The 12,480-nt window shown below is 46.5% G+C and overlaps 1 protein-coding gene and 1 long non-coding RNA gene across 7 annotated transcripts in view; one reads left to right on the plus strand and one right to left on the minus strand.

The window, feature by feature from the left end:
* The window catches only part of LOC26531121 (uncharacterized), a 191,748-nt gene extending 185,392 nt beyond the window's left edge, over nt 1-6,356 (minus strand). Inside the window, exons 1-2 of one of the 4 annotated variants that reach the window (XR_004303045.2) lie at nt 5,965-6,356; nt 4,293-4,609 (exon numbers count right to left, since the gene is read on the minus strand). This is a non-coding gene — a long non-coding RNA (uncharacterized lncRNA). Of the gene's footprint in view, nt 1-4,292; nt 4,610-5,764 lie in introns of all 4 variants that reach the window. The other 3 variants (XR_004303044.2, XR_011417406.1, XR_011417407.1) reach the window with 3 other exon arrangements.
* The window catches only part of ovo (transcriptional regulator ovo), a 34,729-nt gene that overhangs the window by 19,290 nt on the left and 2,959 nt on the right, over nt 1-12,480 (plus strand). Inside the window, exons 2-4 of one of the 3 annotated variants that reach the window (XM_070211162.1) lie at nt 7,138-8,754; nt 8,902-10,757; nt 11,623-12,342. In XM_070211162.1, the coding sequence (XP_070067263.1) occupies nt 7,138-8,754; nt 8,902-10,757; nt 11,623-12,342 (4,193 nt within the window). Of the gene's footprint in view, nt 1-7,137; nt 10,758-11,622; nt 12,343-12,480 lie in introns of all 3 variants that reach the window. The other 2 variants (XM_070211163.1, XM_070211161.1) reach the window with 2 other exon arrangements.

Consider the following 12,480-nt stretch of genomic DNA (forward strand, 5'->3'; position numbering starts at 1 on the left):
CACACACATAGAGAGAGAAGCAGGTGTGTGTGTGTGTGCACATACGAGTATTTCAACTCGCATACGTTGCAATTTTGACCTTGAAAAGCTGCGGCGGCTGCGCAGCAAAACAGTTAAGACTTTGTGTAGGCTGTGCTGTTAAATAGCAGAGTAGGGGCGGTAGGGGCGGGGGGGCTGTAAGTTGTGGGGTGTGTATGTGTGTGTTGGGCTCGCTGCAAGGCTGCTGTGTCATTCAATTTGGAAATTACTGGGTTAATGTTAAGTTAAATGTTGTTTCAATTCTTTTTTATTTTTTTGTTGTTGTCTTCATAACTGAAAAACAAAAGACTTAGGCAACGAACTTGAAATATACAGTGTGCAATGTGCAGCAGGCTAAAGAGCACAGATAATGTACAGCTAAATGAATATGTTCATCAATAAATGTTGCTTGTTAACAGCTGCGTAACATAACATAGCATAACAGACTTAAAAGTTATGGCACGCTTGTAGTCAACAGCTGTTTATGCAAATGTTAAGTTACATAATTGATAACAGTATGTGACAGATTGCACTAACAGCTCTGTTAACATTATGTTAGGCAGTGTCATATAAAAGTTATCTAATTTGTAAATATATAAGGTTGGATTTAAGCATTAATTTTACTAGCATAAACATTTAACAGCATAAAGCTAACATTTGAGTTCGCTTTTAATAGAACTGTAAGGGTTCTTATTGATTTTTAAATGCAAAGTGTTAATAAAAGTCTTAGAAATATTTCAATGGACAGCTGTTAGCTTAACAGAATGCAAAACAGTTTCTGTTAAGGCGGTTTATGTGAAAGTTCTGTTAGTTGATTGGACAAAGCTACATAAAACAAACAAGAACTTAACATTGATTCATTCCATTAACAGCACTGTTAAAAATTAATAAAAATCTTGCCAGCAATTAATATGCGCAATTAACAGTGTTACATTAACAGGCGTTACCTTAAAAATAGGTGTTATTAATTACATAGTCCCAGCGAAATGCCTGCGAATCGCGTCCAAAATTGAGGCGGCAACATTTTAAGGTAACAAATTGCAACAAAATTATAAAGTTGCCAGAACAAGTAACGCGTCGGCATTTATAATGTATAATTTATAAAGCTGACCAACAAAAAATGAAAATGAAAAAAGTGAACAAGAAACCAAGAAACCAAGAAAGCGAAAGAAAAAAAAAAACAACAACAAGATTAAACTTGACTTTGCTGATTTGAGGGCATCGATAAACTTAATTGCATGGCACTTAATGCATTTTAAGGTTTGCGCCCGAAACCTGAGAACCACAACGCCAGGCCACATACAGATACAGATAAACATATATATATATAAATATATATATATATATATATATATATGTGTGTGTGTGTGTTGGCACTAATAAAGACCTTGTGCGGGCCCTTTGGCCCTTAGAAATCGAACTATCAACAGCTGCCCCGAAACTCGAGCCCCGCAACGAAGCCCAAGAAGAAGAAGCTGAAAAAAACGCAGCGTAAACTTTAAGCTGGGGCGTTAGAGACAAATTCATTTAAACGCAGATCGCTTAGGCAATAAATTTATAGACTGCCCGCCGGCAGTTAGAAACCGAAGACCGAGCGCTTGTGCTGGGGCAACAGGTAAAGCATATCCTGATATACCCCCGCTCTGGCCCCGCTCTGGCCCCTCTATGGCCCCGCTCTGGCCCCTGTGGCTCTGGCGCATTAGAATTGCAAAGCGTGCGACAGAGGGGCGCATTAGGTCATTTGGTCAGAAGGCAGAGGAAGACAAGCGAAAGGCAAAAAAAAAAAAAAAAGCACCTGTTAGACTCCTGGCCACTTCCTTTTTTACATTCAAACGGATGCATTCATCAATTTGGCGGCCAAAACAGGAAGCCACAGACGCGAACCGCCTGTTTTTTTTTTTTTTTTTTGGCAAATCATGCGCCCGGGCTTTGACAAGGGTCGAGAGCATCTGCTGCGGCTGGACAAAAGCTGCCTGGCACTCTTTGCCCTACTATTTTTTTTTTTTTTTTTTGATTATTTGAAAAAACGCACTTGTCATGCCGGAACGAGGGGGGGGGGGGGGGGGGCGCGCGTTGGCTATCAGAATGCCAAATTGATTAGCTGTCGACTAATCGCTGACACTAGCTGCCTCTCGCTCGCACAGTCGGCGAGCATTGCGCCCACTCGCTCGCACACTCAACGTTGCGTGCTTTTCATGCTCTATTAAATAACTGGACAAGTGGGTGGGCATACACACACACACGCACACACACACACACATGTGTGTATATGTACTTCGTTTTGGGCGCGCCTTATTGCCCCACAGCGCAGCCTCAAGACGGGGTCAGGGCCAAGTTGACATTGTTAATAGAGCGTTTATCGCTTGTGCAAGATGTGCAATTATTTCTTTAGCTGAACCGTCTAAAAGCTATCTTAGCCACATAACTGAGCCCAACTCGAAGAGCTTGAGCCAGAAACTCTTGCCTCAAATGTATTGCAACTGTCTGGCCTTTTGGGCAAAAGAATGCTGAAATCTTTAAATAATCAAAATGCAAGTTCTCTCTCTTCTATCAACTAATCAGCTCTTGACCTTATTCCCATTGTAATTCGGCAACTGCAAGAGTTTAAGCCATGGAATTTGGTATGTGCCCTGCCGCATGCTTTTCTATAACACATTTATTTCAACTTTGTGCATTTCGCTATTCAAGCTAACCTCACTTTTAAGGCATACAATTGTTAAACATATGGCAACGCTGTGTATATTAACCCTGCCCCCAACGATGCTTTTAACCCTTTTGGGTGACTCGATAAAGCGGCGACCCTTGAAGCTATGAATATGTATGTGTATATGTGTGTGTACGTGCGTGTGTGTGTATGTGTGTGTGCATAGTTAATATATGGGCAGAGCCGCTTGGCGACGTGTTTGGCATTTGCAATGCCACACAGAACAGCACACCAAAACAACAACAACAACAACTACAACAAGAAGAAGAAGAAGAAGAGCTGTGCGATGCTTGGGCTAGGCAGCGGTTGATAGATGGGACGCGTCGAGGAGTGTCGTCATCGTCGTGCATGCCGGGAATTTAACATGTGCTGTTAGCCAGAGAATGCGTTTGGAATTCGCCTCTACATAACAGCAACAACAGCAACAGCAACAGCAACAGCAACAACAACAACAGTAACAATAGCATCAACAAAATCTCATCTCATACACATACAAAACATTTCAATGTTGACTTTTTGTGCCGTTTTCCGTGGTCTAAAGAGCAACAGTTGAGGGGCAGTCGCGGGCTGTAGGCCAGCTGTTTGCGGTGGGCGTCGCGTAAATTACAAAAAAATAAAAATAAAGCGACAAAAAAACACACACACACACTGCACGACACCCGCATAGACATAGAATAGAAGAAACGCTTACAGATGCGTCGCCTAGTCGCACTTTGTATACCCTACACAAAATCTCAACTTTCATGTTAAAAGCCATGCTTATAACAGCTACTGTTAACTAGCTGCATTAACAGCAATAACAAACCAATAAGCTAAGCAGACTGTTACGTTAAGTGCGCTGCACTTAACAGCATAATTCCAATTGGAATGCTGTTTAGCTGTGTGTACAGGCATACTGTTAAGAGAAACACTCTCCAATCAGCACGTTTACAGAACTTCAAAATTGCAGCCTTAACATAGCCGCTGCAATTAGAATTTGATTTGCATAAATAGATAAATCTGTTGCCAACTCTGTTATTTTGGGTGTATAACACCGCCGCCCCGCAAAGAGTATGCAGAAAAGTAAAAAGTCAAAAATAAAATGGAAACAAAACAAAAGGCGCAAAAAGTATTACAAATTCTGGGCAACAACTACGACGCTTTGTTATGCACATTAACATACGCACACGCACACACGCACACGCACACGTCCGCTACTATTGCTGTATTTGCTTTGATTTTGCGCGTGCATGTGAATTTGTACGCACACATGTACATGCATATGCACGCATACACGCAAAGCTGTTTCGTTAAGACGCATTTTGCGCTAGACCAAAAGGGAAGAAATGGAAGGGCGCAACAAAATAGAAGCGATAACAAGAATATCTTAAAAGTTCAAGCACACGCAGCGAGCAAATACAACAATAAACAACAAAAAAGAAAAAAAGAAATAATAAATAAAATAATGTAAAAACAAATCGCATTGAAATCAATTAATAGAAAGGATAAAACGTGCATTGAACTTTCGCTCAACGAGAAAAACATAACACTGTTAACTGTTATAACTTAAAACTTAACTGTTAAAACTTACCGACACATGATAAAGTGTGTATGTATGCACATACGAACTTTCGTTAACTTTTTGTTCTGTTGCAGCAATGTTAAATTTGTTCTGTTGTTGTTGTTGTTGTTGTTGGCGAGGTCAATGTTTCTGTTATTGTTGTTGTCGTTAAATTGAACAAAAAAAAAAAACACAATTCGTTTCCTCATAGCAAACAAGCACAAACACTTTTTTTTCGCATTTCATTATGTGTAAAACGTATTTGTAATTATAAAGCATTTTTACAATTGCCTTGACCTTAACACAATAAAATTAATTACGGCAATTACAACAACTAAACTGAAAAACTGGAAAGGCATAGCCATTTTAACAGCTCGTTATGCAGTCGATCATGTTAAAGTTTCTGTGTGTGTGTGTGTGTGTGTCTGTGTGTATGTAGAACAGATTGCAGCTTGCGGCCATGTTAAGTTAACAGAACACCAATCAAGTTAACATACATGCATATATGTGTATGTGTGTATGTGTGTACATTTGTATTGACAAGTATGTGCATGCATTGCTTTCCTCTGCTAGTGGGCCGCTGGGCGTGGCATGTGCATTTTAATGGCGAACGTCTGCTATTAGCCCATTAATAAATAAATGGCAAAGCCAACATTTTACGCTCAATTTAAAATCAAATGATTGACGGGCCGCGGGGGACGGACCGAGGGCGTGACCAGCTGCAGTTGGCATACGAATTAAATGTTAAAACCAAAAATAATAGCATAATGTGCGTTTAAATGTGCCAAAGCAGCCGCATAAAATAATCAATTATGCCCGGCGAGCGGGCAGAGAAAAAGAAATAATACTAACGTCAAATGTTAAACGGCTGCGCGCACGTTCAAGGCTACAGCCGCTGTTAACTGTGCAGCGCTGTTAAGTGGCATGCGACAGTTAGAATTTAGGTAGCCCCCCCCCCCCCTCCTCCACCTCCTGACAATGACACGGCTTGCGACCCTGATCAAGAGGCAGAAAACAACAGTAGCAGATGCGCTGTCAGTTGCGCTTTTGGCTTGTTTAAAGTGGCGGGAATTCTAGCCTTTTTTTTAGCGTTATTTTTGGTTCTGTTGTAAAACTAGCTTCTTTTCTCTTGCCTTTTAGCACTGAGCAGCAGCTGTGTGCGTGTTGGGCATTGAACACACACACACACACACACACACACACACACACACACGCACACATAGCAGCCACTGTTACCATATGTAATTATTGGTACTGCGCGTTTTGCATGCAATTAAATGCGCATATGTCTGCGTGTGTGTGTGTGTGTAATTATGAAGGGCTAACAACAACAACGCCCACGCACACAAAACTTGTTCATTGACAAATGCCGCTGCATTGCATCAAACACACACACACACACACACACACACGCACATAGACAAAGCAATTGCAAAAAGCCTTGATCTTGATCGCATGAACGTAACAGGCACACACACACACACACACACACACACACACACTTGTTGAACGGCGGCCGCCAACAGCAAAGGCAGCGACGTCGACTCGACCAACTCAATGGGAATGGGGCTGTCTGTTGTTGTAGTTGTTGTAATTGTTGTTGCTATTATTTATTGCACTTGATTTGATTTGATTTGATTCGATTTACAGCCAAGACTAGTTTTTCTTTTTTGTATGTACATGTATGTATGTGTTTGCCAACCTTGTCTTTGCCCGTTTTTGACGACGCGTCGACGTCGAGGGCGACTGCGCCGGCGCCGGCGTCTCGCACTTGCACTTGCTCTTCACACTTGCGTTTAATTAATACAAAAACACTTCACAATATTTACACGTTGAACGCGTTGGCGTTCACTAAATGCATTTTATTGAATTGTAATTTGTTGAATTGTGTAAATACAAGAAATTTGATTATTTTTATGGGCGCACTGCAAAGCTGCGTATTTGCCTTTGCTTCTTACTTTTTCTAGAAGGCGAAGACGAAGAGAATAACACACACACACACGTATATGTATGTATACATATGTACGTCTGCAGGTGCGTGTGTGTGCGTGTGTAGGTGGCTTTACCACCAGGCAAATTTTTTCAACGCACTGGCAACTCTTTGCAATTACAGTTATGCGTTTGTTTTCTTATGAAATCCAAATGAAGCGAACAAAAATATAGAGCAGGCGCACACACACACACACACACACGCACAAAATTGTAGCGAACAGAAGTACAGTGGACCCTTCCGATTGGTGTCTTATTGCACAAATGTTCAATATTCAAAAATGGCATTTTGTTAGTGCAAAAATATAATTTTATAAGATGTAAAAAATATTAATTGTGTAATTAACCAAACGTTTTACAATACGCCAGCAATTGATAATAAACGAAAAGTGCCGCTGCCAATTCTTAAAGCTCACAGTTTCGAGCGTTCACTGTAATAGGATGATCTTGGCGACAGAATGGTTTTTTTTATTTTTTTTTTTGTGTTCGGTTTTCGTGCATTTCTTGTGCGCGAACATGTGAAGGAGAAAGAAGGAGATGCGCTTACAGTTAGCAAACGATCGTCGTGGCGATTGCACGGTTAATTCTTGTCGCTTGTCTTTCGATATTGATTTCGGTTTCGATTTCGTTGTTATTTAATTATTTAAGGCTCGTTTTCTTTTGCCCACCCCCCTACCCTATTCGCTCGGTTTCGGGCAACTGCCGTTGCACATTTATAACGTAACGAATGTAAAACTCATGATGCGCATGCAGCACTAACACATGCATACATGCATACATACATACATATATGCCTATAGATACATGCATACATACATATAATCATAGATTTCTTATGCGCATTTGACTAATTACGTTTCTTTTTTTTATATTTGTTTTTTTGCAGAAAATACCAGCTGTTTAACGCCAACAGAATTGTTGCAGCGTTTAAGCTCAACAGCAGAAACCTCCACCACCACCAAGAACATTAACAGAACACCAACACCCGCACCCACACCCCCCGCAACAGCTACAAAAGACTGCGACGAGAATTCGTTAACAGTAGAGGAAGAGGAGGCAGAAGCAACAACAACAACAACAACAGCAACAGCAACAACAACAATAAGAACAAGCAGCATACCAAAAGAAAACGAACACAGCCCAAAGCAGCAGCCACCGCCGTCGCCAGCGACTGCGCCGCACGCCAACAGCGACGCCGAAGAGGAAGCTGACGCTGACGCTGACGCCGACGTTGACGTTGACGTTGGCCTTGAGGCGCCAAAGCCGCGTTATTACGGCGCAGGCGTTGTTCTAACGCAGGCGCAGCGCAAGGAATATCCGCTCGAGCGCAACATCAAAGATAAGACGCAACACGTTAACATAGACGTAAGCGGCAGCAATAACGAGAGCAGCAGCTGCAGCAGCAGCGACGCTGACGCTGACGCTGACGCCGACTCCGACAACGACGACGACGACTCCGACGACGGCTGCAAATTGATTGTTGACGAAAAACCGTTGCTGCCCGTCGATCAGCCGCTGTCGCTGCGCATGCGCAGCACACCGCCCAGCGCCGAGCAGAGACCGAGTCCGCCGCCGCCGCGTGTACCCGCCGTACGCTGCAGCGTTATACAGCGCGCACCGCAGGCGCCCGCACAGGAGCAGCAGCGCGAGAGCAGCGAACTGTTATACCAGCAACAGCTGCAGCAGCAACAGCAGCAGCGCGAACGCCAACTGTTATACCAGCGCACACTCGACCTCGAACAGCTGGGACCCGAGCAACAGGAGCCGATCGATTATCACGTGCCGAAGCGACGCAGCGCCAGCTACGACAGCGACGAGGAGCTAAACGCACGACGCCTGCAGCGCGAGCGACGCGTGCGCGAGGCGCGTCGACGCAGCAGCTATTTGGCAGCGCGCGTGCTGCAGCTTAATCCGCGCCTGGTGCGCAGTCTGCCCGGCATATTGGCAGCGGCCGCTGGACACGGACGCAGCAGCAGCAGCAATTCCGGTCAAGGTTTTCAGACGGGCAACAGTTTCGGCAACGGCGGCAGCGGCAGCGGCAGCGGCGGCGGCAGCAATCAGAACGCCGGCAGCGCTGGTACACACGGCGGCAGCAGCGGCAGCGGCGGCAGCAGCAGCTTTGGCAGCGGCGCCGGCGGCGGTGGCATGGGCGGCGGCCGTGACGGACGCGGCAATTACGGACCAAATTCACCGCCCAGCGGCGCATTGCCGCCCTTCTACGAGAGCCTCAAGAGCGGCCAAACCGGTGATTCTCAAGCGACCACGCCCACAACGGGCGCACATCACGGCCAGCTGCTGCACAGCAATTCACAGTTTCTTATACAGAACGCGGCGGCAGCGGCATATCTAATGTCCGGACAGCAGTATAACTGTAATGGAGCAGCTGGCGTGGGAGCTGGTATTAACGGAGCAATAGGAGGAGTTGTAGCAGGAGGAGGTGTGGTAGGAGGAGGTGTGGGAGGAGGAGGAGGAGTTGGTGGTGGATCTGCTGTTGGCCTCGACGGTAATAACATATTGAACTTTGCCAATAATCTGGGTCACAGCAATTATAATGATATCAATTCCAATTCCAATTCCAATTCCAAATTCCATAATTTACATGCGAACGGAACAACTGTGGGTCATCCATTCTATGGCGGCAATCCCTCAGCCTATGGCATCATCTTGAAAGATGAGCCCGATATTGAGTATGATGAGGCCAAGATCGATATTGGCACATTTGCCCAGAATATTATTCAGGCAACGATGGGTCATGTTGGCGGCGGCGTTGGCAGCGCTGCTGCTGTTGCAGCTGCTGCTGCTGCTGCTGCTGGCGGCGGCGGCAGCGGCGGCGGCGGTGGCGGCGGCGGCGGCAACGGCAACGGCAGCACATTCTCTGCCAGCGCCTATGAGGACGCAATCATGTCCGATCTGGCTGCCAGCAGCGCAGCGCAGTGCACAAATGGCGGCGTTGATCCTCTGCAGTTTACGGCAACATTAATGCTCAGCTCGCAGACGGATCATCTGCTGGAACAGCTGTCGGACGCCGTGGATCTCAGTTCGTTTCTGCAGCGCAGCTGCGTCGATGTTGATGACGAGGACGAGCACTCGACCAACAATAACAGTCCGGCACATCAGCGACAGGACTTTGAGCTGGTGTCGACGCCATCGCTGACGCCGGACTCGGACGCGGTGTCGGTGACGCCGCATGCGGCAGCGCAGCTGGATGCGCTGCACGAGAATCTGTTGACGCAGCTGACCAACAATATGGCGCGCAGCAGCAGCAACAGCAGCAACAACAACAACAACAACAACAACATTGTTTATGGCGCAACGCCACAACATGTTGCTAATACACAGCAGCATCTGCAGCAACATGTTGTCAATGCGCAGCAGCAGCAGCAGCAACACTTGCAGCAGCCGCCGCCCTCGTATCAGCACGCCACGCGCAACTTGCTGCAAATGCAGCAGCAACACAACAGCAACAACAACAATAGCAACAACAGCTACCATCAGCAGCAGCTGGCACAGCAGCAACAGCAATTGCTGCAGCAGCAACATCACACGCATCATCAACAGCAACAACAACAACAGCAGCAGCAACAGCAACAGCAGCAGCAGCAGCAACAACAACATTTCCATCAGCAACATAATATCTATGCACAGCAGCAACATCATGCACAACAGCAACAACAGCAGCAACATCATTTCCATCAGCAACAGCAGCAACATCATGCGCATCACGCACAACAACATGCACATCAGCAACACCAGCAACATCAGCAGCAACACCAACAGCAGCAGCAGCAACACCAGCAGCATCAGCAGCAACATCATCATCACAACGACAACAGCAACTTGTCGCTGCCATCGCCAACAACAGCTGCTGCTGCCGCTGCCGCAGCGGCCGCCGCTGTCGCCGCATTGCGACCCATGAGCAGCAGCAGCAGCAGCAGCTCAAATCTGCTCGATGCGAACACGGCAGCGGCTGCTGCTGCCGCTCTGCTCGACACGAAGCCGCTGATACAAAGCGTAAGTGCACCAAATATACTAAAGCCCATCAAATGCAGCGGCGAGCCGCCAGCTGAGCTGGTGGACACAGCGCCGCTCACCTATCTGCTGCTCAACAGCAGCAACAGCAATTGCAACAGCAACAGCAACAGCAGCAATTGTAGTCACATTAACAGCAATAGCAAGCATAACATTAACAGCAGCTGTAAACATAACATTAACAGCAGCGACAGCAGCAACAACAACAAGAAAAACAGCAACAACAAGAACAGCAACAGCAACAGCAACAGCAACGGCACTAAGCTGGGCGGACGCGCCAAGGCCAAGGCCTATGGCTCCACTGTGGTCACATTTGTCTCGACGGTGAAGCCATCGCCGGAGGTGCCCGCCCAGCGACACGTACATCGCACCACGTTGCGCTCGCTGGCCTGTGCGGCGGCTGCGACGGCAGCGGGCCTGTTGCCGCCATCTCCGACCATTTCGGTGCTCAATGAGAGCAAAATGCTACAGCGGCGGGTAAGGGCCAGTGCCCTAAGTGTCTCTCTGTGTCTCTGTGTGTGTGTGTGTGTCCCCCTATTCCCGAACTTCTCTCCCACTCTCGCTCTTCCTCACTCTCTGTCTCAGTTTTTTTCTCTCTTACCACGCCCGCTCGCCTCTTGTATTGTCCTCTGCCCGTTTAGACTTTTGCATTTGACTATTCGCTACACTTTGTCACTTTCACAATTTTCGCAAAATCCACTTCAAATATTTCCCAAATTCCACCTCGGATACAAGAGGCAGCCGCTTGTCTCTGCAAAGTCTTAGCATCGAACTCATTTGCAATTATTTCTGGCAGAAAAAAAGTGAAGTTTTGGCCTTACAAATTCACTTGAGACATATTTTCACACTATTCGCACAATCCACGCCTTCTCGTGAAAAAGTTCGTATTAAAGTTGGAGTCTTCCGATTGATTATATGCATTCAAAGCTGTTCAGAAAAGCTCGCTGAAAAATGTGTTCAAGTGATTTGAGCAATTCCACTCGCAGCTGCGGAAAATGGTCGGAAATTCTAGTCTGAACGTTTTTTTTTATATGGATTTGTGACGTATTCTTCAAAGCTTATTTCGACATTTTACATAAAGTTCTCTTTGAAGATTTGTTTATAATATTGCAATAACTTTTCAGGCCCCTCCCCTTCCCTCCATTCCTCCCATTCTCTTCCAGTAACTCCCTCTTTAAGGCCCAACATGTTGTCAATTGTTATGTGTTCTGCTGTGTTGTTCCTTTTGCTCTGTTTTGTGCTGTCTTTTAGTTGTTACTTTTTTTTTTTTGTTGTGTTGTTGTTGTTGTTGTTGTCAACCTTTACTCAATTTGATCCCGACTTTTGACTTTCATCCCTTTAGCTGGGCCTGCCGCCGGACTTGCAGCTGGAGTTCGTGAACGGGGGGCATGGCATCAAGAATCCGTTGGCCGTGGAGAATACGCACGGAGGCCATCATCACCACCGCATACGCAACATGGATTGCATCGATGATCTCAAGCATGGCCATCCGTCACAGCAGCAGCAGCAGCAGCAACAGTTGCAACAGCAGCAGCAACAGTTGCAGCAGCACTCGCCGCAGCTGCAGCAGCAGCATTCACCGCAGCAACAGTCGCTGCAGCAGGCGCAACACTTGTCGCTCAGCCAACAGCACAACGGTGTCGGCGGCGGGGGCAGCAACAGCTTGGCCAGCATTGGCAACAATCGCAACAGCAGCAGCAGCGTCAGCAGCAACAGCAGCAATCAAGGCGATTCGCTGTGCCCCAGCAACAACAGCGGCGCGGAGGATGCCAACAACAAGTTCGTTTGCCGCGTCTGCATGAAGACGTTCTCGCTGCAGCGTCTGCTCAATCGGCACATGAAGTGCCATTCGGATATCAAGCGCTATTTGTGCACCTTCTGTGGCAAGGGCTTCAACGACACCTTCGATCTGAAGCGTCATACGCGCACCCACACGGGCGTTCGCCCCTACAAGTGCAACCTGTGCGAGAAGAGCTTCACGCAGCGCTGCTCGCTCGAATCGCATTGCCAGAAGGTGCACAGTGTCCAGCATCAGTATGCCTACAAGGAGCGACGCGCCAAGGTGAGTCACGAGCAATTCCACACAAACAAGTGAATCATCAGCGAAATTTCATGCGTATTGCCAGATGTCGATTGTAGATAAATTGATTTGAATATGAGCTAAAGTATATGCATTTTTAGAGGAACAGCGCTAGTTTGG

Source organism: Drosophila virilis, chromosome X, assembly GCF_030788295.1.
Source record: "Drosophila virilis strain 15010-1051.87 chromosome X, Dvir_AGI_RSII-ME, whole genome shotgun sequence".
NCBI classification, from domain to species: domain Eukaryota; kingdom Metazoa; phylum Arthropoda; class Insecta; order Diptera; family Drosophilidae; genus Drosophila; species Drosophila virilis.